This window comes from Peromyscus californicus, unplaced genomic scaffold (genome assembly GCF_007827085.1).
Source record: "Peromyscus californicus insignis strain IS unplaced genomic scaffold, ASM782708v3 Scaffold_5__1_contigs__length_169319896, whole genome shotgun sequence".
Classification (NCBI taxonomy): domain Eukaryota; kingdom Metazoa; phylum Chordata; class Mammalia; order Rodentia; family Cricetidae; genus Peromyscus; species Peromyscus californicus.
Genome location: NW_026294573.1, coordinates 66,334,247 through 66,361,005, shown reverse-complemented (window position 1 = coordinate 66,361,005; position 26,759 = coordinate 66,334,247). Strand labels below are relative to the sequence as shown.

General features: G+C 36.3%; 1 protein-coding gene across 10 annotated transcripts in view; it reads left to right on the top strand.

Moving 5' to 3' along the window:
* The window catches only part of Cntln (centlein), a 265,736-nt gene that overhangs the window by 35,131 nt on the left and 203,846 nt on the right, over positions 1 to 26,759 (top strand). For 8 of the 10 annotated variants that reach the window (XM_052715950.1, XM_052715948.1, XM_052715951.1 and 5 more), the window contains exon 3: positions 20,274 to 20,358. The exons of 1 other annotated variant lie outside the window; for it this stretch is intronic. In XM_052715950.1, coding sequence (XP_052571910.1) covers positions 20,274 to 20,358 — 85 coding nt within the window. Of the gene's footprint in view, positions 1 to 20,273; positions 20,370 to 26,759 lie in introns of those variants that run through there. One more of the 10 variants, XM_052715955.1, reaches the window with a different exon arrangement.

Sequence of the window (26,759 nt, the reverse complement as noted above, 5' to 3'; positions counted from 1 at the left end):
ATAGTTGAGAAGTAAACTAAACATGAAATATACTTTTGCATCCACTTATTTGAAAATACCTGGAGGCCTTTTCTTATCCCAAAGGCATTTCTAATTTGCATAGCAAAGATAATATTATTTCTGTTTTCCTTTAATATTCAGATAACAGTTATATTCAGATAAGGAGAGTACCTTACATGTGAAAAACTTGTATCTAATTTTGTGGTTCAGAGCTAGTCACACATAAAGTAAGTAACTCCTTGCTGAAACAGGAAAATGAGAACTTCTAAGCTTCAGCTTGATTATCAGACAGCCTTATTTATGATAGCCTTTTTGAGGCATAGTTCCAAATGGTCATCTCATACTAAAGATTGCACTTTTGAAATTCATTTTATTATTTTTAATTGTTTGACAATTTTTAGACATGTATTTTGATCAAATCTGCCTGGATTCCCTTCTGTTCCATCTCTCGCTTCTCCTACCACTTTTCCTCCCAACTCCATCTATATTTCACCACAACAGTTTACATGTTCATTTACCCTTGAAAGCTTCCTTGCTGTTTTGGTTCTTAGTTTGCAGTCTGCTTTTACCTGCTAATCGTGAATGTCTTTGGATTTTATCATTATTTACATAACTTAGCAAAAACTACAATATTTGATTTATATTCTTGTGTGAAATATTTTCAAAGATCACAACAACAATGAGTCCATATGTGGAGCTGCCATGCTGTGTCTAGATACACTTTTCCTTGTAGTTACCCACCACCTCAGGCTCTTAACGTCTTTCTGCCTCCTCTTCCACAGTGATTCCTGAGCCTTGGAAAGAGAGGGGATGACAGAGATGTCCCATTTAGAGCTAAGAATCCTATAGTCCCTTATTCTCTGTACCTTGATCAGTTGTGGGTCTCTGTGTTAATAATCAACTGTAAATAGAACTGCACCAGTCTATGGGTATACCAATAAGTCCTTAGGAGTCAGTTTAATATCTATAGCATTAAAGCAGAATATCAGGATTAGGTCCTCTCCTAGGGCCTATTACCTGTCCAGTCACAGATTCTTGGCCTGATAAATGGGGCCAGGTATGGTTTTCATCTTGTGGAGTGAGACTCAAATCCAACCAGTCAGTGGTTGTTACTCTCATGATGTAGGTGCTACTATTGAAACAGTAAGCATGTCTTACTTACATGTCATACTTACCAAGGCAGTCATTATTAGAGCTTACAGGGTTTACATCTAGGTAAGACTGAAGATTATTTTTCCTCTCTACTAATATACATAGATACTTCCAGAACTATGAAAACCAGCCAGTAGAGATGAAGATTTCTGGTCCATACTAGCCTAATAACTTCATGTTCTGACTCAGATAAGTGGTATCTTCAGCAACGTGGTCTTACTTTCAAGTTCTGTAGAGTAAACAAGAGCATTGGCAATAATCTGTACTGTTTAGGGATCTATAGGCCTCACTGACCAACAACTCTAAAGGAGATAACCCATTCCTAGCACTAAACTTTTTAATTGTTAGCCTGTTGTTTCTAACAGGAGCCTTGTGGCCCCACTATAGAGTAACTCCTTTTAAACTCTCTTTATATACGTATATGTATGTATATGATGTATATGCATATATGTGTGTACATTTTAGGATGTTTCTATAGTAGTAGGTTTTTATATGATTTTTTGGAAGGTTATTGGTGTTAATATTCTCTCTTGGTATTGCCTTCCCATCCCTCACTCCAATTTCTCTCTTTTTGTTCCATTATTCTCCTTTAGCCCTTTATGCCACTGTGTTCTATCTTTCTTCCCTGAATGCTCCTTTCCCCATGGCTTCTTACTAATTTCTGTGGTTATTAAAATAAAATACACATATCTGAAGAATGGTTGCTAACATCCATAAATGAGAGAAAGCATGCAATGTCTGTCTTTGAGTCTAGGTTACCTCACTCATAATGATATCTCCAGCTCCATCTGTTTTCCTGTGAATTTCATTATTTTGGTCTTTTAAAAGCTGAATAATATTCCATTGTATAAATATGTCACCTTTTCATAGTTCATTCATCATTGGATGGACCTCTAGGCTGTTTTCATTTCTTTGCTATTTTGAGTAGAAGAGCAGTTATGAACATTGATGAACGGATACCTCTGTAGTGGAATCTAGTTCTGTGAATATATTCCAGGGCTGTGTAGTTTGAGCACATGGTAGATCCATTTTCAGCTTTTTAAAAAAAATTCTCATCAGTTCTAAGAAGACTAAAATGAAACCTCAAAGTAGTTTTAATTTGATGGCTAAAGCTGTTGAAAGTGTTTAGAAATGTTTCTCAACTATTTGTATTCCATCTTCTGAGAACTGCCTACTTAGTTCCATGCTCCACTTTAATTTAGTTGTTTTCTTGCTATTCAGTTTTTTGAGTTCTTTGTATATTTTAGATACTAACCCACTGTCAGATGTATAGCTATTAGAGATTTTTACCACCCTGTAGGCTGCTTCTTCACTTGAATGATGGTGTCCTTTGCTGTATAGAAGCCTTTTAGTTTCATGAGGTCCCATTTATTAATTATTGATCTTAATATTCATGCTATCAGGTTCTTGTTCAGGATGTCCCTTGTCAGTGAATTTAAGTGCATTTCCTATTTTATTCTCTATCAGATGCAGGATTTCAGGTATATGTTGAGGTCCCTGATTCATTTAGAGTTGAATTTTGTGCAGGGTGAGAAGTAGGGCTCCAGTTCAATATAACTCCCATTAGAATTCTAGTGTAATTCTTCATAGAAATTGAAAAAATAATCATAAATTTCATATGGAAATACAAAAGGCCCAACAGAGTCAAAACAGTGAAATTTTTGTAATATTTCTTATACTTTTCCTTCACTAATAGGCATTTTTTTGTCTTAGTTTATAAATATTGGTTTGTGTTTTTTTTATTGTGCTAGTATTTTCTTGCCACTTTTCAATGTCTATACTTCAGTAGTCTTTATGAATTTAATGTAACTTATTTTTTGGTTGTGCCGCTTATTGTCATATTTACACACTGCCAGGTTCTCCTTCTTAGAAATATCAATACAATAAATGTACTTGAACTTAAACTTTTGCTTGGACATCTTGGTTCTAAAGTTGGAACTTTCAGAGATTCAGGATAATATGTAGCTCGTGTCAGATAAAGAATGCCCTGGTTTCATGGTACCTTCTCCAGCTCTGTGTGTGTGTGTTTTATCATGAAATATTGCTATAAATAATAATGACTGTCCATAAACTCTGTTTTGATTAAAAATTTTATAGATAACGAATTATTTTTTAACTTTATTTCAGTTTATGTGTATGGGTGTTTTGCCTGCATGTATGTCTGTGCACGATGTGCAGGCCTGATGCCTGTGGAGACCAGAAGAGAATGTTAGCTCACTTAGTGCTGAAGTTGCAGATGGGTGTGAGCTCACATGTGGATGCTTGAATCGAACCTACAGCCTCTGGAAGAGCAGTCAGTGTTCTTTTTTTTTTTTTTTTCAAGACAGGGTTTCTCTGTGTAGTTTTGGTACCGGTCCTGGATATCGTTCTGTAGACCAGACTGGCCTTGAACTCACAGAGATCCGCCTGGCTCTGCCTCCCGAGTGCTGGGATTAAAGGTGTGCGCCACTACCGCCTGGCTGCAGTCAGTGTTCTTAACCACTGAGCCATCTCTCTAGCTCCAGAAACCATAATTATTATATGGAATTATAATTGTAGTTTTCTTTATATATTTTCAAGTCCAAGCTTCAGTATCTAAACTTTTGTATCTGAAGACAGAAAGCATCATACTCAACAAAGTGTAATCGATATCTGTTTTTAATAAGGACTTCCTTATTTTTGAACCACGTCTTAAATATTACTTTATCAAATGCAAATGTCTCCTTAATGTTTGTCAAAGAGGAAAAGGCATAGAGAAAATGAACATGTTTATGTTTACTTTTTATATTTCTATGTGAATGAAAATTAATTCCATTTTATCATGAAAGTATAGAAAATAAAGTATAGATTTATGTTTAAAGCAAAGGTAATATTGCTTAAATATTAGGACTCTTACATTGATATTACCTGTATCTGTAGACTATAATAGGGGTGTGTGTGTGTGTGTGTGTGTGTGTGTGTGTGTGTGTGTTACTATGAAAGGTTTTGCATGTGGCAAGCTATTTACTATTGAGCTTCTACCTTAGCCTCTTTGTTTGGACATTTTTTTAAAATGACTTGTTTCTCAAGTGAGACATGCCAATAATCCAGGTGAGCACAATATTTATATATTTTTATCTGGAAAATACCATGATATTTATGAAACTCAGAATTTCAGCTGTAGGATCTTAAGCAATTATGGAAATATTTTACTAAATTTTGAGTGATTTTTAAGTTTTCTGATAATTTTTTTCTCTATTGTTTAATTTGCCATATTTTCGTTTTGGTTATTTTTACTTATGAAAGTTCTGTGTTTTTTAAACTCCAGTTTCTCACTATTTATAATATTTTTCTTAAATTCTTAAAATTCTTAAATTTTTCTTAAATTTTCTTAAATTCTTTTCCTCTTTGACAAACATTAAGGAGACATTTGCATTTGATAAATTCTCATGTTTATAAGATGACCTTGACCTTCTGAATTCCCTCTTGTCAGCCACCTCCCAAGTACTGAGATTATACATATATGCCACCATGTCTCCTCGTTGGATCATATGTTTCTACTTTTCATGTCTAATCATTTTTTGATTGAATTGCTGGACATTATAAATTTCATCTTAGTCATTGCCAGATTTTTGTTTCATTCCTTTAAAGAATGTTGAGGAGTTCTGTGCATAGCTCAGTGATAGAGTATGTGCTTAGCATGTGTGAGGCCCTCTGTTCAATACTTAGCAGCAAAACAGGAGAAGAGGAAGAGGAGGAAGTAGAAGAAGAAGAAAAACAAAGACGACATTGTTGAAGATGTTGATGATGATGTTGAATTTGTTCTGGCATTCACTTATTTATGAGAATCTTCTTGATGTTTATGAAGTCTAGTTTTAATCTTTTCTAGGGCAGGTCAAGCCTGAGAAGCTTATCTTCTCTCCTAGGATCAATTTAGTTTTACTCATGTCTCAGGACTCTACTTAATGCTCTGAGTTCTATGAGAATTTTCCTCTGAATGATAGAAACATGAATTACTTTCACTTTTCTGTGACCTTCACAAATCATTCAATCTATTACTTTCTAGTGACTCTTCTGTGCCTGAGTACTTCTCAGTCAGGCTTGATCAGTACTTGAATAAAAAGGAACCTCTGCAGATTTCCAAAACTCTGAGGTCCACTGCATCTTTCAGTATGTTGCCATACAGCTTCCAGCTGCATTTTTGAATCCAGCCCACCTCTCCTGAGATCCCGAGCACTGGTTCTCCCTTTCTAGTTGTAGTTTGGAAACTGTAGGAAGGTGGGCAATCCTAGAGCTTATCTTAAGGAACTTTCTTGAGGATCACAGAACCTAGAGTCCTGTGTCTCTATTTACCATTGCCCTCCTTCCCAGGCCTCTGTGACATGTGACATATCAACTTACCCCCCTGTTATTTTATTAAAAATTCTAAAAATTAAAATATTTTTTCTCCTTTCCTTTACTCCCTCAAATCCCTCTAATGCCATCATTTTCCCCTCTCAAATAGTAGTCTCTTTTTAATTGCTTTTGTTACTGTTGTGTGTGTGTGTGTGTGTTATATGTATGTGTATGTTATGTGTGTGTGTGAGTGTGTGTGTCTACTTATAGATATGTATGTATACCTGGATTATTGGCATGTCTCATTCGAGAAACAAGTCATTTTAAAAGAATGTCCAAACATAGAGGCTAAGGTAGAAGCTCAATATTAAATAGTTTGCCACATGCAAAACCCTTCATAGTAACACACACACACACACACACACACACACACACACACACACACACACACCTATTATAGATACAACCTGTTGAGTCCATTTAATGCTCCTTGTATGTATGATTTCAGAGCTGACCACTTGGTATTGGATAACCAGTTAGGGGCTCATCCTTGGGGACGATGATTTCTCCTCTTCTTTACCTTAGGTGCTAGTAGTTCTTTGTCTGTGGATGGGACCCTGTGAGATTTTCTCCTTCCATGTTAGCATGGCTGATGGTGTGTGTTATATTTTTTTCAGGCATTTAGGTAGCCATATTGTTGAAGTATAATGAATGAAGTTTCCCTTTTCTGTAAGGCACATTCTCACAGGAGATTTCCAGGTCCTCTGGCCCTAAAAATCTATCTGCCCACTTTCCGTGATGTTCCTTGAGCCTTAGGTGCAAGAATTGGGTTATAGATGTATTGAATGGGGCTAGGCATCCATGATAGTTGTTCTCTGAATTTTGACCAGTTACAGTTTTCTGTAATGGTCTCCATCTGTTGCAAAGAAAAGTTTCTTTGATGAGTTGTGAGAGCTGCACTTACTCTGGGTATAAGGACAAGTATCTAGAATGCAGTTAGGAATTATGCCAGTTTAATAAACTCAAGGTAGTAGGTTATTCTCATGATACATGACCTCAGTAGATACAGGGAGTTCATGCTCTGCTTTTTGCTTAGGTGCTGGGGATCCAAACTCAGGTCCTTATGCTTACACAGCAAGCATTTTATCCACGGAGCCATCTTGGCAACCCCAAAAGTTCAAATTCTTTTATTTGTTGTTGTTATAGAGTCAGAGTTCAAACACCTCTCTCATAATGAAGTTACCTGATGTATGTAATAATGCTTATATCATGGAATTCATTTTTTATTTCATTATTTTTTAAATTTTTAATTCAATAAGAAGATGGAACAGTTTTTAGCTAAAGTAAAATTTGCAATCTTTCCAAAGCCTTTAGTTTCTTGAGAATTAAAACTTTTCCTTTAATCAGATATCCATGGACAACTCAAACGTCATTCTAGCATATTTGGAATTCTTAATAGGTGAAAGGAAATTTCCCCAAACATCTTCATTTAACCCTGAAATTATGTGATTTTTTTTGTTTTGTTTTGTTTGTTTGTTGTTGTTGTTTTGGACACTGTTTCTCTGTGTAACAGCGCTGGCTGTCCTGGAACTCACTCTATAGACCAGGCTGGCCTTGAACTCATAGAGATACATCTGCCTCTGCCTCCCCAAGTGCTGAGATTAAAGGGGTGCACCACCACTGCCCAGCGTGATTTATTTCTTAATAAGGGACTTCTTATGTTCTTTAACACTTTGAATTTTATACTTGAATAAGGCATGAGCCTGGTGGAATAATGATATTGGTATAAGAAGTGGTGATACTAAATTAGAGAGATAATGAATACAAGTAAATTTGAGGGCATTAAGATTTTAGTAAAGATGACCATTTAAGTGTTTACTCCTCATAATTCTTAGTTAGTAAACCATGGATACTTTCTTTCTGTGTATTTCTGAGATTGCATTTTAATTACATTTCTCCCTTGCCTTTTTCTTCCTTAAAGCCCTCCCATATACTCGTCCTGCTCTCCTTCAAATTCATGGCCTCTTTTTTTCATTAATTGTTAGGGTATACCTATATGTTTATATATATATATATATACACATACATATATGTATATATTCCTATTATATATAACATATAATATAGCATATATTATACATTCCTATTATATATATTATATATATTCCAATTATAACCTGATCAGTCCATATAATATTGCTTCTATGTATGTTTTCTGGGCTAACCATTTAGTATTGGATAACCAATTATAGAAGACTATTTCTCTGGGATCTTAGCATTCCTCAGTTGCTTGTAGTTTTTTGTGTAGAGTTGAGGCCTCATGGACTTTTCTCTATTCATTTTGGCTTGTCCATTGATGTTTTCCTTGTTCAGCTCATGTTTGGGCAGTCAGATTGTTGAGACTTTACTGGTGTAGCTTCTTATGTTACTAGGAGATACAATCTTACAGCAAAGTCTATGATCCTCTGGCTCTTATGGTCTTTCTGTCCTCTCTTCTGCAATGTTCCCTGGATTCTTCCTTACAGACTAACTCACATTTCAATTGCTCTCTCTTCATCATGGCCTTAGCATGTTAGGATATTTTTCATGATGTCTCAAATCAAAAGTCCAAATATTTAACAGTTATATTGGTTAAGTATTTATGTTGTAATAACTTAATTGCCATTTAGAATATCATAAATTAAGAATATCACAAAGTGAGGGAATTCTGGAAATGGAAAGTCTAGGTAAATGAGCAGGAACTACAGACCCTGGCACCACTAGCAGAATTCAAGAAATGGAAGAAGAGATCTCAAGTGTTGAAGAAACAATAAAAGAAATTGATTCTTCAGTCAAAGAAAAATTTAAATCTAGAAATTTACTGACATAAAACATTCAGGAAATCTGAGACACTATGAAAAGACCAAACTTAAGAATAATAGGAATAGAAGAAAGAGAAGAAGACCAGCTCAAAGACCCAGAGAATATTTTTAACAAAATCATAGAAGAAAAATTTTCTAACCTAAAGAAGGACATGCCTGTAAAGGTACAAGAAGCTTACAGAACACCAAATAGATTGGACCAGAAAAGAAAGTCTCCTCACCACATATAATCTAAACACCAAACATACAGAACAAAGAAAGAATATTAAAAGCTACAAGGGAAAAAGGTCAAGTAACATATAAAGGCAGACCTATTAGAATTACACCCTATGTCTTAATGGAGAATCTAAAAACCAGAAAGCCTAGAAAGATAGCCTGCAGACTCTGAGACCACAAATGCCAGCCCAGAGTACTATACACAGCAAAACTTTCAATCACCATAGAGGGAAAAAAATAAAATATTCCACAATAAAGTGAAATTTAAACAATATCCACAAATCCAGCCCTGCAGAAGGTACTAAAAGGGAAACTCCAACCAAAAGGGAGTTAAGTATACTCATGAAAACACGGGAAATAAATAATGTCACACCACTAAAACCAAAAGAAGGGAAGTGCACACACACACACACACACACACACACACACTTCTACCACCACACAGATGAAATATCAGGAATTAAGAATGATTGGTCATTGATGTCTCTCAATATCAGTGGTCTCAATTCCCCAACAAAGATACACATACACAGAATGGATGTGAAAATAGGATCCGGTCTTCTGTTGCATGCAAGAAAATCTCCTCAAGATCAAAGATAGACATTACCTCAGAGTAAAGGGTTGAAAAAAGATTTTCAAATCAGATAGATAAAAGAAACAAGGTGGTGTGGCCATTCTAATATCTAACAAAACAGATATCAAACCAAAATTAATCAAGAGACAGGGAAGGGTACTTCATACTCATCAAAGGAAAAATCCACCAAAATGATCTTACAATTCTTAACATCTATACTCCAAATGCAAGGGCACCCATGTTTGTAAAGGAAACACGACTAAAGCTTAAATCACATATCAACCTTCACACATTGATAGTAGGGGACTTTCATACTCATGCTCACCAGTGGATAGGTCATCTAGACAAAAACTAAACCGAGAAACAATGGAGATAATAGATATTATGAACCAATTGGACCTAATAGATATCTACAGAACATTTCATCCAAACACAAAAGAATACACTTTCTTCTCAGCATTTCATAGAACATTCTCCAAAATTGACCGTATACTTTGTCTGAAAACAAGTCTCACAATATAAAAGAAAATTGAAATAACCCTTTGTATCCTATCAGACTACCATGGATTAAAGTTGAATTTCAAAGACAACAGAAACACCAGAAAGCCTACAAACTCATGGGAAATGAACAATTGTCTTCTGAGTTAAGTAGACAGTTAACTGGGTCAAGGAAGAAATAAAGAAATTAAAGAATTCCTAGAATGCATAACTTACCCAAACTTATGGAATACAATGAAATCAGTGCTAAGAGGAAAATTCATAGCACTAAGTGCCTTCATGAAGAATTTGGAGAGATCTTACACTAGCAACCTAATACATCTGAAAACCAGAATAAAAAGAAGCAATCACATCCAGAAGAGTAGATACCAACCCAGACTACTGTACCCAGTAAAACTTTCAATCACCATAGATGGAGAAAACAAGATATTCCATGATCAAATCAAAATTAAACAATTTTATCCACAAATCCAGACCTACAGAAGGTATTAGAAGGAAAACTCAAATCTAAGGGGGTTAACTTCATCCACAAAAACACAGGCAATAAATAATCTCATACCAGCATAACCAAAAGAAGGAAAACACTCCCCTCATGCACATAACTACCACCATCAACAACTATAACAAATATACAATGGAAAAAAAGAAAGCATCTTCAACCAATGGTGCTGGTCTAGTTAGATGTCAACATGTTGAAAAATGCAAACAGATCCATATCTTTTACCCTGCAAAAACTCAAGTCCAAGTAGACCAATGACCTTTACATAAAATCAGATGCACTGAACCTAATAGAATAGAAAGTGAGGAATAGCCTTGAATGCATTGGCACAGGAAACAACTTCCTGAACAGAACACCAACAGCACAGGCACTAAGATCAACAATCAAGAAATGGTACCTCATGGAACTGAAAAACTTCTGTAAGGAAAAGACACTGTCAATAGGACAAAAAGGCAGCCTACAGAATGGAAAAAGGTTTTTTTTACCTACTCTACACCTGACAGAGGACTAATACCCAAAATATATAAGGAACTCAAGGAAATAGATACCAACAAACCAAATAATACAATTAAAAATGGGGTTTGGATCTAAGCAGAATTTTCAGCAGAGGACCCTTATGTGCTTACATTGGAGACGGCTCCTTGGTGGTCTCTGGAGTTTTTGCGAAACGAGTACAACAGTGGAAATTTAATTCTTGTATACTATGAAGATAATATTTGCAATTCCATATTATCTAAATTTAAATCATTGTAGAACAGCTATGGTCTATTTCATTTCTGATACTATAATAAACACTATGACCTAGAAGAAATTTAGGGAGGAAAGGGCTTATATGGCTTACACTTTCAGGTCACAGCCTATGAATGAGAAAAGTCAAGGAGTGAAATGAAGCAGAAACTGAGGAAGAAACTACAGAAGAATGCTGCTTACTGACTTGCTCACTTGTTTCTTGGATGGCCCAGGTCTATTTGCCTTAAAGTGGGGCCTCCCACCTTGAGCTGGGCCTTTCTTAGTTAGTCAAGACCATTTCTCATAGCCACAGCCACAGGCTAATCTGATCAAGGCAGTTCTTCATTTGAAGTTCCCTCTTGCCTGGTGATTGTAGGTTGTGTCAGGGTCACAATAAGAACTAACCAAGACAATACAGTGTTAACAGCTTATATTTATCAAATGTTTATTAAGAAAAATACATAGCTCTTAGTTCTTCCCATATACTGAGTGAATTCTTTCATAACATTGTGGTAGGCCCCTTTATTTCTCTTTTACATATATAGTGATTGAGATGCAGAGTGATCAAACAAATTGCATAAGTTCAAGTAGCTAAGAAGTGGTGGAGTCAACAATTTGATATGTAGATTCAGGATACTTGTTCTTAACCTAAGAGCAGAATGAACTTTGGCCCAAGTGTTAACTAACAAGTTAGGAAAAAAAGAATCTAAGTGAGTGATTGAGTGTAAGGATCTCAGGTATATTAAAACCTTTTATTAGTAGACTAAGTGAGGAAAATAGTTGAACAGAATGTCTCAAGTCTTTAGAAGATAATATTTGTACTTGCTAGTATTTTATTCTATTTGTGCCACAGTTAATTCAAGATTTAAACTAGAATGTATTTCATGACAAATTCAAGGGATTGGATTTTATCATTGAACACTGAGGCTGTTGAAAAAGTCATTCTAATGACTCAGGACGAGAGCATAGCCATGCCTCATCCTAATTTTAACCTATGATATTTCTGGAAATGAAGGATATTTGGCCTTCTTTGGCAGGCCATTGGTCTACTCTTCCTGTGCTCTTTTCTTCTTAATGAAGATTGTTTTTCCTTATTTTTTGTCATTCTTACCCTTCCATGTGCAAAAATACTATTTGGTTGGTATGGATGTTTTAACTGTTTTGCATTTTCCCGAAACTTCTATGTTCTTAGGAGGTTTTGTTTATAGTGTAGCTTTTGTACCTGACAGTACTTAATAAAAGCTTAAATTTAATCAAAAGTTCTATGTAGTGTCTAGCATGTGCATAGCATTTTACAAATTGCATGAAGAGAGAAGAGGAGGAAGGTGGTTCTGGAAAAAACATGATGCTTCTTTTAGAGAGGTAATTAAGGAAGCATGTCTCTCTGAAAGTGTTCTCTGTGTCAACACTGTTTGGTTTACAGTGCTTGTTAATTATAGGAATAACTTGTCTATTTCTTAGCTTTGTATAGAATCAGAATTTCTGGAGGTCTAAAGAAGATTAAATATTTATCATAAGGATTTTAAAAACTGACAGTAGGTGGTTAGGAGCACAGACTTAGAAGTCGTATTTATTAGAGTTGAAATTCCCATGCGTTTCTTTGGCTTTCTTAAAACTTCCTAGACCTGTTTCCACATATTTTAAGAGGAATTTTAGGTTCTGGCAGTAAGATGGCACTTCTCTGTGAAGACAGAACCACATGATGGAAGGAGAGAACGATTTTTATTCAAGTGATCCTCTTGGCATGGCACACATGTGCTCTCCTCCAAATAAGGAAATGAATGTAAAAATAAATTTGTAGAAGGGGAATAGAGAAGATCCATGTAAAGAACTTCATTAAAATTTCATCCACTGATAGGGACTAAAAAACAATAGCCATACTAGAAATTTCTCACAAATGGTAAAACTTGGATCAAAGGTGATGTGAGGAAGGCTGTTTTCACTCTAACTTTATAGAACATATGGTTTATATAGGTAGATATTTCACTCACCAGGTTGTGGATTTGTTTAAGATGTTCTTTTGTTTTAATTCACACATGACTTGCTAAGAAATTGTGGTTTCCCAATACATGGGATAGGGTTGGGCCATCTTCTTGTTAAAACAGCTTCATAGGCAATGCTGGCATGCATTCCGTGTGCTGCGGGAGAAAATCAAAGCCAGAAAGCTGGATATTTTGCTGTCTTTATGAATGGAAAAAAAAAACCCAAGACCCAGTTTTACAGTTATAAAGATTGAAATAAATTTATATCATTTATTGCAATTTGTTCTAATTATCTGAAAAGAAGCTACGCTTCGTAACCTGTGGTTGTGAACTTTGGCTCTGCCCCTGCCCATTTGGTTTTGAAACTTGGTTGGCTACTTGTGTGACTCAGTCAGAATATTTAATACATTCATATTTAATGCCTTAGTGTGTTTTAGTAAAATAAAAATAAGAGTTGTTTTGAGCTATTGCATATATAGTGATTATGATACTATCATAGTAAGTTGATTATCATTATTATCTTGTGTTATAGCTTAAATTCAGTAAACTTTTCAGTTTATGTGGAGTCTTGAGAAAAATCATTATCTTCTATACAATAGGCTTGCAAGGGTTATTCTTAGCCTGTTTGATATTACTATTGATCTTTTTTTTTTTTTTTTTTTTTTTTTTTTTGGTTTTTCGAGACAGGGTTTCTCTGTGTAGCTTTGCACCTTTCCTGAGACTCACTTGGTAGCCCGGGCTGGCCTCGAACTCACAGAGATCCGCCTGGCTCTGCCTCCCGAGTGCTGGGATTAAAGGCGTGCGCCACCACCGCCCGGCTTACTATTGATCTTTAATATTAGATTTTATTTGTATTCACCAACCCTCAAAATGATGTATATTGTATTCAAATTCAAAAATTGATGAATTCCAGGTTTTTTTTAATGTATACATGCTTCAAATTAAGCCTAAGCAGAGATTGCTTTATTTTCCTATTTGTTTTAGTCTTCTAAATGTTGCATATTTGCATAAATTATAAAGATACTGTTTATTTGCTTTTTAATTTTTTTTCTTTTTTGGGGTAAGATTATTAATATTTTTTTAACTCTCCTATTTTCAATCCCCTGCCTTCTTAATTGGGTCTGGAAATAAAACTCCATCCTAAAAAACAGTAAACCTAAAATAGGTAAGTTAATTCTTAGTTTTAAATGATATATTTATTTAGGATGTACATGTTGTAACCTTGAGATATGTATTTAAAGACTTAACTATAGAAATATGAGAGAGCATCTTCCATTTTATGCTTGGAGTTAAAGTACAGAAGCTCAGTGAGTGGACTGCTGCCATAATAAGGTTATACCATGTACTCATCCCTCAGAAAAACTCTCCCCTGCTCCATTCCACCCCTAAACACATGGGCTGCACAGCTGCTATATGGCTGTGTTCTGTCCCATGTGTATTAGGCCCACACAGCCTGCAAAGAGGTTGCATTTTGGAGCATGGTAGTAGCATGGCTGGCTGGAGACCCCAGAAGTGGAGCTGCCAGAATCCTGCCATCTGGCAGTGTTGCTGCTAGGCTGTTCTACTCAGTGCATAAGGATATTTTTGCTGAACCCTTTTTCTGTTGCCACAGCTATGAAGGCAGAGATATGGATGGATGGTCATGGGAGCTAGCAGGAAGATGTTTAATTAGAAACACTCTAGTGTTCAAGGTGAGAGAACATGCAATAAAAGTGTGAAGAAATGCATTTGAACTTTCACAATAGATTCAAGAAGCTTGACATCATCTTTTAACTTTTATGAAGACCTTTAAATTAAAGAATTGTGAGGGTATGGTATAGAATAGCTATTTTAAAATTCTGATCATTTTATACACAGCAGAAGGTGATACAGAAACACAGGTTTTGTTTTTTTAAAAAAAAATCATGATTGTTTTCATTTAGTGAAAGTTTATTTTTATTTCATTAAAATTTCCCCAAACACTGAACATAATTCAACAGTCCATGGAAAAGAAAAAATATTATGTGGTTTGTGTATGCACATATCTGCATATGAGAGCACAAAATATTGACATGATAATTGCAGTCAAGCCTGAGTGAGCAGTGGCCTGTGGGAATTCAGCTGGTGGTGTACCAACTGGATGGCTGCTCAGGACACAGTACAAAATGCAAGGTGCAAGTTAGCACTTTATTCAGCACAGGCAGGCATCATTTAAAAGTCCTTGGGGGCAACCCTGGTGATGTGCAGATGTTAAAACAGCCTGTTCTAAAGCGCTGATATTTCTGAACATTAGAAGAGACTTCTAGATTCTGAATGAGAAATATTTACACATTTATTAAAGTCATACAATATATAATCTTGTCTGTTTCTTTCATAAATACTTTATGTAATGAGCTGAGTATGTGCAGAAATATCTGGACTTTTAGGTAATAGAGAAGTATAGGAAAATCAAGACATTTAATTTGTAATCATAAAACAGAAAATGTCACAAGCTTCAACTTTAGAAATGAATTTAATAGGTAAATAAGAGTATTTGTTCTACTATTTAGTAATATTTAAATATAAGTTATGTTCATATAAATGTAATTTATTACTTATTTACTTGAGATATTCATAAATATATTGCTAGTATCATTTACAGAATCAGATATATTAGCCTGATTTAATTCTGTGTTCTACTTTGGACCTACTTGATTGGACATGGAAATCAAATCAGTTATTTTTTATGTGGGAAGCTTATTTTACATCTGGGTTCTGGTTTTAAGATATAAATTTAGACATTTATTTTTAAAATACAATAGTTCTAAATTTTGGTTATTTCATAAAATGAAATTATATGTAAAAACTATAGAAGTTTTAATTTTATGTAACTCTGAAACACTGCAATAGATGTTTGTATTAGGATCTACAAACAATATAGTAGCATTTTAATTTAAAAAATAATTCTTACTATGGGATAGATCCCATGTGTAAGATATTTTTGCAACTACTTTTTCAGTTTTTCTTAGTACCTAATTCATAGTTATTACAACAGTAACTCTACATATTCAAAACATGAAAACAGTCAGAACACTTCATAGATGAAAGGATAAAGAATTTGATAATAGTATAATTCTCATTTCCCTAAACTTCCATGTTTATCAGTCTTGCTGTTTTGGAATATAAATGTTTACTCGAAATTGGGAATATTTTGAAAATGAAAGCCAATACTATATATAAAATGTACATATAAGGGACACCACATTTAGATGTGAGAAAACAGGCAGTTTATTATGTTCTTTATTATTATGTATCTGTCAATTAAGAACAATCAACCTCTGTAAGTTTTGCTTTTTAATTTTCTTTGTTTTCTAATTCATACCAATATCATTATCTCATTTACAGTTAAATGTTTCTTTTAGACTCTAATATTTCATTTTGACATCTCATTAAAAATGGGCTCAAGCCCAGAAAATATGATCCTGTCATATTGTATAATATATGACATGGTCTATAACACAATAAAAATTTGTTTCTTAATGATTTAGAATAATTTCCCAGTTTTGTAGTTTAGAAAAATGGCAGCAAGTTAGCATGGTAATTCCTGTGGCTGAGTGTAGCAGCGGTGAGTGTTTACATGGGTGGTTCTCCTGGGGAAAGTGTCTGGAGCTTTAAACCTGTACACATCTGACAGCCTTTTTCACTCCATTTTTCATCCTAAAGAAGGCTGCACATACTCTTAGCTCACATCATTATTGCACATCAGTGGTTCTAATTAGCTGAACAGGAGTTTGTCTAAGCCATTGATCATCATCAACTTCTTGACAGGGTTTTCTTTTTCTTTCTTTCTTTCTTTCTTTCTTTCTTTCTTTCTTTCTTTCTTTCTTTCTTTCTTTCTTTCTTTCTTTTTTTTTGAGGATCCTTTTAAAAATTCTTGTGTGCAAGAATTAATTGAATTATCCACATAAGTCCATGGTGCTATAAACAATCTCTTTTTAGATCATAATTTCTAAGTAAAAAGTACTGGTACATGTTGCAGAGTGTTCTGTTGGGAATATTTTATTTTATTGGAAGCATTAATTATTCTGTGCTGCAAGAAGAGTTGTTGAACCATTTACATGAAGATTTTGAGTTGTCATTTTTTTCCATTTAAAATTATAGTCAGTTTTAGAAATTTTTTTTGCTATAAAATGTCACTAAAGTTTATCTTTGAGTTTACACTTTGTATAATGTATTTAATTTGTGATCTATAGCTCCAGTATTGTATTACCTGGTCTCTTTATAGCCATGTAAATGATTGTTGTGCAGTAGCTTTTAGTGTGTATCCTAGCTACTTGAAATCTTAGTCTTGCTGTAACAAAATACATATGCATACTCAGGTGGTTCCAACTACAAAAGTTGTTTTTTAATGGTCCTCAAGTTAGCAGATCCAAACAAAGGTGCTGGCAAAAATGGTGTCTTTCTCAGTGGCTACCTTTTTGTATCTTTATAGGGTGTATGTGGGAGATCATCTAATGTCTTTCTTAAGAGTGTTAAAATAATTAATGAGTGCCCTGCCTCTCTGACCACTAACTTCTGAGGAGCCCACCCTCACATCTCAAAATTGGAAATAGAATTTCAACAAAGGAATTTGAGAGGGAAAGACATTTAGTGCTCCTTCCTTGGAATTTTTGGTTCAGTGTGTCTGGGGTTGGACGAAGAGCTTGCACTTCTAACTTAGGTAATATTCATGCTATTGCTTTGACAGGCTGTGAGAACTAATGGGCCCAGGAGGCCTCAACCCTACACAAAGAATTACAGGCACCTAAAGAATGCTAGGAGCAGGAGAAGTAGCCTTCCATAGAAAAGAGCATACCAATTGATGGTCCAAAACCAAATGGTCAGCCCTGAAAACATACCTATGAGCAGTGTGTGTGTGTGTGTGTGTGTGTGTGTGTGTGTGTGTGTGTGTGTGTGTTGTAATCTGGTTGGCTTGCCCTTGTAAGGTTCTTGTGCAGGTGACTTACTGCAGTGATTTTGTAAGTGCTATGGTCACAGCATTTCCACTTAACAGCATTTCATAGGATTCCTCTCCATCCTCAGGTTCTTATATTCTTTCTGTCCCCTCTTCCATGATGTTCCTGGAGCCTGGGGAAGTTGATATAGATATGGGCTGAGCACTAAACAGTCACTTATTCTGAACATTTCTACAAGTTAGTGTCTGTTGTTAGAGTTTTCCTGGCCTTTCCTGGCCCACGGTCAGGACAAATCTCTCTCACCCGCCAGTCCCACAGCTGCTCAGACCCAACCAAGTAAACACACAGAGACTTATATTGCTTACAAACTGTATGGCTGCAGCAGGCTTCTTGTTATCTAGTTCTTATATCATAAATTAACCCATTTCTATTAATCTATAAGTTGCCACATGGCTCGTGGCTTACCGGTACCTTACATCTCATTTTCCATGGCGGCGGCTGGCAGTGTCTCCCTGCCTCAGCCTTCCACTTCCCAGAATTCTCTTCTCTCCTTGTCCTGCCTGTACTTCCTGCCTGGCTACTGGCCAATCAGTGTTTTATTTATTAACCAATCAGAGCAACACATTTAACATACAGAACGTCCCACAGCAAGTGTCTCTGCATTACTACCCACTGCAGTTCTGCCTTCTATGGTAAAGAGCAGCACTAATTTATGAATATACACATAAATGTTTAAAAGGCAGTTTGACAAGTCTATTTAGCAAAACTACAGTAGTAGGTCCCCATTCCTTCCAGGTCCTATGACATTCCAAAACCATGGGCTTTCAATCAAGTTTACAATGTCAGGCATGAATTCTGTCCTGTGTAGAAGGAAGGCCTCAAATCCAATCAGAGAGCAGCAGATTTTGTTAGTATGTTTATTTAATGTATAGCTTCAAACAGTTCTTCATCTAGTGTGCTCAGGAAAAAGCAGTAAGAGTAGATAGTATCTAATTTTTCAGACTTTAAAGGTAGATACTACCACCAAAAACTGATTTGGGATAAACAAGTGTGATGATTGAATGCTGGAGTACCTCAACGTTTCTAGGTTAAGAAAATAGGGAAGGAGGGAGAGGGATGAATGATAGCACAAACCAGCAGCACAGGAGAAGGGTCAACAGAGGAAGGTAAGTGCATGAAGTACTTCTAGAAGAAGGGAAGGACCACTGTGTCCAATGTTACACATTTGTAAGGTAGAGAAAAGTTCTTTGTAATGGTTGGGTTTTGCAATATTCAGATCCCCAGTAATCCTGATGAGAGCTTTTGTAGAAGAATGGTGAGTATGAATACCTACTGGGAGGAAATTAAAGGTAGAATATAGATTATAGAAGTCTTTCCAAGGAATTTTATTTTTAAAAAACAAGCAGCCAGTCAAATGTGCCCATTGATGTAATAGTGGCCTGAAGGTTATGCAGGTTATCTGTTGCTCTCTGATTGGATTTGAGGAATCACCTTCAAGTAAAAGGATGGAAAAAAAAGTATTCCCCTCTGATAGGCTTTGGGCTTGGGGGCTTCATGCTGTCAGTTTGACTGCCTTAATCTTGTTCAGGTCTTATTCAGGTAACTACAGCTCCTGTGAGTTGATACCTACAAGAACCTTGTCATGTCTAGAAGTCAGCATTTTACAGTTCTTCCTGTAAATGATCTGACCTTTACATTATTTCTACCTTCTCTTCATTGAGTCTTGGATAGTGGGAGATTGATATGGATGACCTATCCACAGCTAAGCACTCATGGTTATTTATGCTCAGCACATTGATCAGTTATATCTCTGTATTAGCCACTACCTATTGACAAAAGAAGCATTTCTGACTAAAGTTGAGAGCAACACAACTATATGAGTATAAACATGAGTATTTAGAATTTAGTTTGACATCATGACCATTTGGCAAAACAACAACTGTAGATTCCCCCAGGACCTGTTATCGTCTAAGTTATAGGCTTTTGACCACGTTTGTACAAGAAGCAGAAATTCCCTCTGGTGGAACAAGTAACCTCATATAACCTTCATGCCACTGCTATCTCATGGACACTTCTTGTCAGCAGGTCAGGATTGTAACATATAGTGTCCAATACTAGGTATTGAATATTGCTATCATCAATCTGTATAAAGTACTTACATAAATAAGAGCAGTTTTACTTATTTATTAAAGTCTTGAAAATGATCAAAGTTAAATTATGTTTTACACATTGATTACCATCTATCTACACCTAGAAACTAAACTGTTTCTTGAAAATGAAGTTGTCACAGTTGTCAGTACTGGTTAAGTTGCTGTCACTTGCCATATGGTTTCTGATTAATTCTGAGAGAGTTGATGACACAGATAATTTAATTCTTTATACTTTAAAATTATGTTTGCTACCACGACTGTGACCATTTAAAGACTTAGTTATGAACTGGTACAGTGGTAGACACTTGCTTATCATACATGAGCTTCTGGGAAACAACACAACAGCAACTGTATCATTGGAATGCGTAGGGATTATGACTAACAAACTCTGTCTTTCTATTTCTAGAGAAAAACAGAAATCTGAAGCCAAAGACAGAAAAGTTCTGGAAATTTTACAAGTCAAGGATGTTAAAATACAAGAACTGGAGCAGGTTGTATTCTAGTAAGAATATCAAAAATTGTATTTGCTTCAGGTTGTAGATCTTTAAAATTATTTGAAGTTTGTGTTATAATATTCATTAAGTATACTAGTGTTGCTGCATGAAAGCATTGTTTTGAAACCACTGTAGTCAATCTTTTATTATTATACCACGATCTTACCCTACTCCTTGTCTTCTAAATTGATTAGATATAAAACTCATTAAAATGCATAACAGGCTTTGGGATTTTAAAATAGTATTTATTATGCATTGTTTTATTGTATTTTTATTTTTGCTACATTATTAGTCACGTGTTTCTGATACATACATTTTTACATGGTTTCGGTTATAGAAAAGATTCACAATAATTGGTACTACTCTGCTTTATCTTTTGAAAATTTGCACAATTATTTGCATTCCTATCTTTTATATATAACTTAAATTCCATAATTAAACAAAAATTTATAGTTTGCTTGTGTTTATATAATCAGAATATTATTACCACAAAGATGTGCACACTCTCCCTAGACTACAAAATTCCATCCAATGAGCCTGTGGGGTGCATTTTACAGTCAAACCATACCATTCTACCTTGTCTTCTGTGGCTCCTCTCTAGCTCATAATGCAAAATATACCCAGTTCATCTCCAAGAGTTCCTTATAGTCTTAGTACTGGCCTTTTTCAGAGCTTCAAGTTCAAAGGCTCTTCTGAGACTCAATTCAAACTCTTATTTATTGGCCATTGTAAAGTAAAAAAAAAAAAAAAAAAAGATTACAGATTTCCAGCACAGAGTAAACATTCCCATATAAAAGTAGAAGAATGGGGACATGGGAAGGAGGGATGGGACTAAAGGAAGACCAAAACCAGTAGGATAAACAAGTCCTGGAGCTCCTTTTTGGCACATGGGGCGCATGATGGTATGATTTGGGGCACAAAGGACTTGGAGAACCCTGCCTCTATATCCTTGCCATCTGCAGCCCACTTGGGCTCTCTTTGGAGTTGGGTCTGCTCTCTGCAGCTTTCCCTGACAGATAGTGTACATTTCTGGCATCTCTTCTTTCTATCGGCCTACATTGAGTTTGGTTTTTACTCTTACAGCATCATGCATTGTTCTCTCCAGGGCTGTTTGAAGGGATACTGGTATTACTATACAAAGCTTGGCTTCCTAACCCTTCCTTTAAAATCTGGGCGAGATGACTCCATGATTCTTGGATTCTAAATCTGCAGAACTGTATCATGTGAACAGTGCTAGGCCTGTCCTCAGCTTAGGCAAAAGCTGTGCCTCCTTACAGCATGGATGTAGCAGCCTCTGAATTCCTAAATGACTGGTAATGGAGGGAAGCACCTCCTTAGGTGATCCTGTACAAGCAGAGTGCCACACACTTATCTTAAATCAAAGTGTTTTAAATGAGTTAAAAATTCTACATACTTGATCCTGAAATTGGTGGAGTTCAGCTAATTTCTGAGGTACTACCATCTTTCCTCTTATCTAGCTGCAACAAACCTGGGCTCTTTTAAAAAGCTCTGATGTTTTGGTACCCACAGGTTCCTTAGCCCCATCTTTCACCTTGCTCATTTTATGGACAAACTAATTTTTCAGATCCTTATGCTCTCAGTTCTCCTGTAAGCCTGATTGTGTGTATCTAGTAATAATCATGCTGCCACCCCTATGCTGGGTGGCTTTGAAATTTTCTCTACCAGATTAATTAGTCTGTCATTTTAAAACTTAGCTTCTCACAAAGTTTCAGGACACAGACAAACTATAAACTCTTTATGAGAATGCATCACAGATCCTCTGTTCGAATTTCCATTTGAGTCCTCATTTCCATGACATGTCACAAGTACTGTCCATTTTCTGTTCAGCATTCTGATCGGAGTTCTTGCCCAGATTTCTGACAACATTGTAGATCTTCTGTAGTCTTGTTGTATGACAAGATTTTTCCTAGGGAGACGCAACACACATGTCGACTCACCTCAGATAGGGAGCCCATGAAGAATAAAGTATAGATACCACCAAAGTTCAACTTGGTCAACCAATGAGTTTTATTGGGGTTACTTGCAGGAATGTGGGTGAGGGGTCATTTACAGGAACAGAAGTGACTCAAAGACAGCTGCACCACCAAAGCCCATCCCAGCATGGGTGACAGCTCCCAAAGCTGGGAACCTGGAGCTCACGGCGCAGCACAGCCTGTAGGCAGCTCAACAGCCTGGACAGTGTTCTTTCCAGGTGGCTCAGTTTAAAGAGTGAGCGTCAAAAGTCTATATTTGTTTCCTCTTGGGATGGAGGGTCCTCCTAATGAAGGTGGTCAATTGTAGGGACTTCTTGAAGTTAGAGTTATTTACCTTCTGTCTTAAGGAGCTTCCCTGTAGGATGGAGAATTTCAATGTAGGAAGGAACTACTACAGAATAAGTCTGCATCTCCATTCTTCTATTGCAGTAGGCAGTATGTCAGTCTTATAGTTTACACCTCCACACTTTTCCACATTTCTCTCAGACTAGTTCCGAATGGTTCTGCCTTATGGTCATAGCAATGATTCTACTCCTGGAACCTATTTTCTGTACTCTTTCTTGTTACTCTGACAAATACTTGGCTGGAACTTCTTATTTATTTTTTTTTTTTGGGGGGGGGTTTGGTTTTTTGAGACAGGGTTTCTCTGTGTAGCTTTGCGCCTTTCCTGGAACTCACTCTGTAGACCAGGCTGGCCTCGAACTCACAGAGATCCGCCTGGCTCTGCCTCCCGAGTGCTGGGATTAAAGGCGTGCGCCACCACCGCCCGGCTGACTGGAACTTCTTAAAGGGAGAAGAATTCATCTTGGCTCACAGCTTCTGGAGTTTTGGCCCATTTTGACAAGGAGGGAGTGTAGGGCACACAGGTCACTGTGTGGTGGCCAGGAGACTAAGAGATGTCAGTGCTGGCTCCTTTCTTTGTTTCTCCTCTTGGGTCCTCAGAACATGGAATGGCTCCACCTACTTTCAGGGTGGATCCTTGCTACCTTGAAATGCCCTCATAGACATAGCTGGGCAGTATGCTTTACTCACCTCCTAGGTACTTCTCCATCCAATCAACTTGATAATCAGGATTAACTATACTGTTAAAACTGCATTGGCTTTCATAAATGACAATACATTTCCTACTTACTCAAGAGACACTTTATTGGCCCACTCGTTCTGGGCTAGCAAGGGTGAATTCTGTGAATTCATTTTTTCACAAAGGTTAATTTAAGTAAATAGATAAGAACATTCTATGTATATATTTATTTTTTCTTTTTTTGTGGCACATGTCTTTTTTATTGGATCCATTTAAAACTTGGTATGTTTCCCTTCTCTACTGGCATCTGAATGAACTATTCTATAATCATCCTGTGGCAGTTTTAAGGAAGAATTTATGAAAGTATGCATCCCTCCTCCCCATTCATATCTGGGCCCTCTGGGAGCAAGGCTCAGACTTGCCCACACCCTTCAATAATTTCTTCTAGATAGATTAGGCTCTTCTGCCTCCTACTGGGTCTGGTGGAACTCTCTGCTCTGGTCTTCTACTCTCATAATTTGGTTTTGTCTGTACTTCTTCTCTGTCTCTTGAATTTGACAAAATATTGATTTACCAGAGACCTCAGTTCTCTGATGAATCCAAGAATTGTGAATTTTCATTTTGTTGAGGGTTCATCTTTCTTGTATGGATAGAAATGGGGCTTTAAAAATCCTTCTATGCTGGACTGGAAAAGAGAAGTCCCTCTGTTGAATTTTGGTTGTTTCACTGAATAATAATAAGTAATTTCCCCCCAGGACTTACAGTTTGTGAAATACAGTATCAATTAGAATGGCATTTCCTTGAGTTCAAGTCTTTACTGTGTGTCTAGTCAAATTGGTATAATGTTAGGGTGTGTAGTTTTAGCTTTTATAAATAACGTTCACAGAAGTGAAACCTAATGTTATCACATATATAATTGATAGTAAAGACTGCCATGAAATTTCTTTTGGTAAGACTGTTACCAGTGAGTGGAATATTCCTTAGCTCAATTCAGACAAAAATTATGAAAACCAAAAGTGCAGCTCCTTGTAGTGTGAGTTCTCAGCTCTCAGTGTTGTGAGCTCTCAGTCCTTAGTGTTGGGAGTACTCATTTCTTAATCAGCCATCTGTTCTGTCAGCCATCCCAGTTCTTACCTACTAGTTCAGCTCAGGGTACTGCTCATTTCTTGATTGAAATAGTGAAAAGGCAGAGCAAAACCATTACACTAAGGATTCTTTGGGCTTATTCTGCAGCATGGGGGAAGCTAGTATATAGCTTCTGACTCTGTGAGGACATGTGGATTTAAGTTTATGTAGGCAAAAGGACCAGGCTGGTAAAGGCCAAAGTTCACTGCTGATTAAAGAGGAATTTCTGCACCCATCCTGATTACTATTTGCGTGTAGCACCAGGCTTCTCACTGAACATCAGGCTGCTCCTGCCTGTTGGGTCATCAGCACTTGAATGATGAGGGGGATGCTGTAGGGAAAGTCTAGCAGATCAGGAAGGAAGCTGGTGATAGTAGATATGGCAACTCTAGAAGCATCAGCCTCTAGCACTGAGTAGATTATTGTGGCAGCAGCAGCAAGTACGAAGACAACTGAAGTGGCTTTAGTACATACAGTTGCTGTGGTAGCTGAAGATGTCATGGTGATCAAAGGGCAGACACAGCACTAGGGACAGTGGTGTTGCTGCAGCTACGTGTGTGTCCCTCTATATACTACCATATCTAATCTCCCAGATCCATAGACCAGTGTGGATGGAGGGTCATGTGTGGGCTGCATTAGCACTCAGGCTTCAGAAAGTTAGCAACAACACTAATTCATGTCCACTAAAAGTAAATTTAAACAAAAGTTTTCACAAAAACCAGCTAATCAACAAAGAAACAAGAAAGAAAACTGCCCAAATGTAGTCAGAGTTTTCCTGTCGTGGCCCCCTGCTCCCAAATAACCAACACAGAGGCTTATATTAATTATAAATGGTCGGCTGATAGCTCAGGCTTATTACTAACTAGCTCTTACAACTTAAATTAACCCATTTCTATTAATCTACATTTTGCCACATGGCTTGTGGCTTTATCTGTCCTCCAGCAATCCTGTTCCCTCTGCGGCTCCTGGCAACTCCTCTGACCCACCTTTCCTCCTCCCAGAGTCCTTTGTGTTTGGCTGTCCCACCTATACTTTCTGCCTGGCTACCGGCCTGTCAGCTCCTTAATAACCAATGAGAGTAATATATATTCACAGTGTATAGAAGAATTATTCTACAGCATTAAATCAGCAACAAAGCTAATGCATGTCCAATAAAATAAATTTAAACAAGCATTTTCACAAAACCAGCTAATCAACAAATAAAGAAAAAAGAAATAAAGCTTCCCAAACAAACAATAAACCCTGCTAGCTGTGGGGAGGGTTGAACCTTTGCAGTTCTGTCTCAGAAGTGTAGCTAAGTCACTGCTGATTATAGAATAAGTTATGTTGTGAAACCTTTTCTTTATTATAGAAAATGACATGACTTCTGATAACCTAGTATACTGCAGTTAATCAAATGTTACTCTTTAGTATCTTCCCTCCCTTCCATCCCCCATCTCAATACCTTCTAAGAAGCACAGAAACAAATGTTGGTTTTCAGTTGTTCTTAGTTTTCTTCCTCTTCCTCTCTTTTCTTCATCTTTGTTTTAGTTGTGGTTGTTTCATTTATTCTCTGTATGTTACTGAAGCTCTTATTTCCATTTTGAAAGTAGTTTGTAATTAATAATAAATAAACTGTACTCCAGTACTGCCTAGTAGGGTTTTAGGTTGTGTACTGTTCTCTAATCCATACTTACTCCATAGACTTCTCTTGACCATGATTTAAATTATTCATTTCTTGGCTTGTCAATAATAAATTATTTGTTTCAGACATACTTTGTCTTGTTGCCCTTTATGCTTTATGGTTCCTCTGAGTTCTGTTTGCTATTTTAGTATGAACTCCTGTCAAACTCTTCGAAATTTACTGTATCTAGAAAGATTTGCTGAAAAAGTATCATAAATCTAAGTTTTAAAATTAATTTTAGCTGTATATACCTGTACTTTCATTATTTAAATTAGATTTTTTTCATTAGAAAAATATGCTTAAATTTATAGAATTATAAAAGTTTGAGAGTTTATCAACTTTCTGTCAGAAACTCATCTTTGAGTAACACTGATGATTATGCAGAAGAATATTACTTGTCCAACTAATTATCAGAATATAATAGTTTGGGCTAGCCAGTAACAAACCTTACTGTAGCTGAAAGTTTTCCTGTGTCCTGCCAAGCCTGTGGTCAGGACAAATTTCTCTCACCTGCCGGTCCCACAGCTGCTCAGACCCAAATAAACACACAGAGGCTTATATTATTTACAAATGATATGGCCTAATGGCTCAGGCT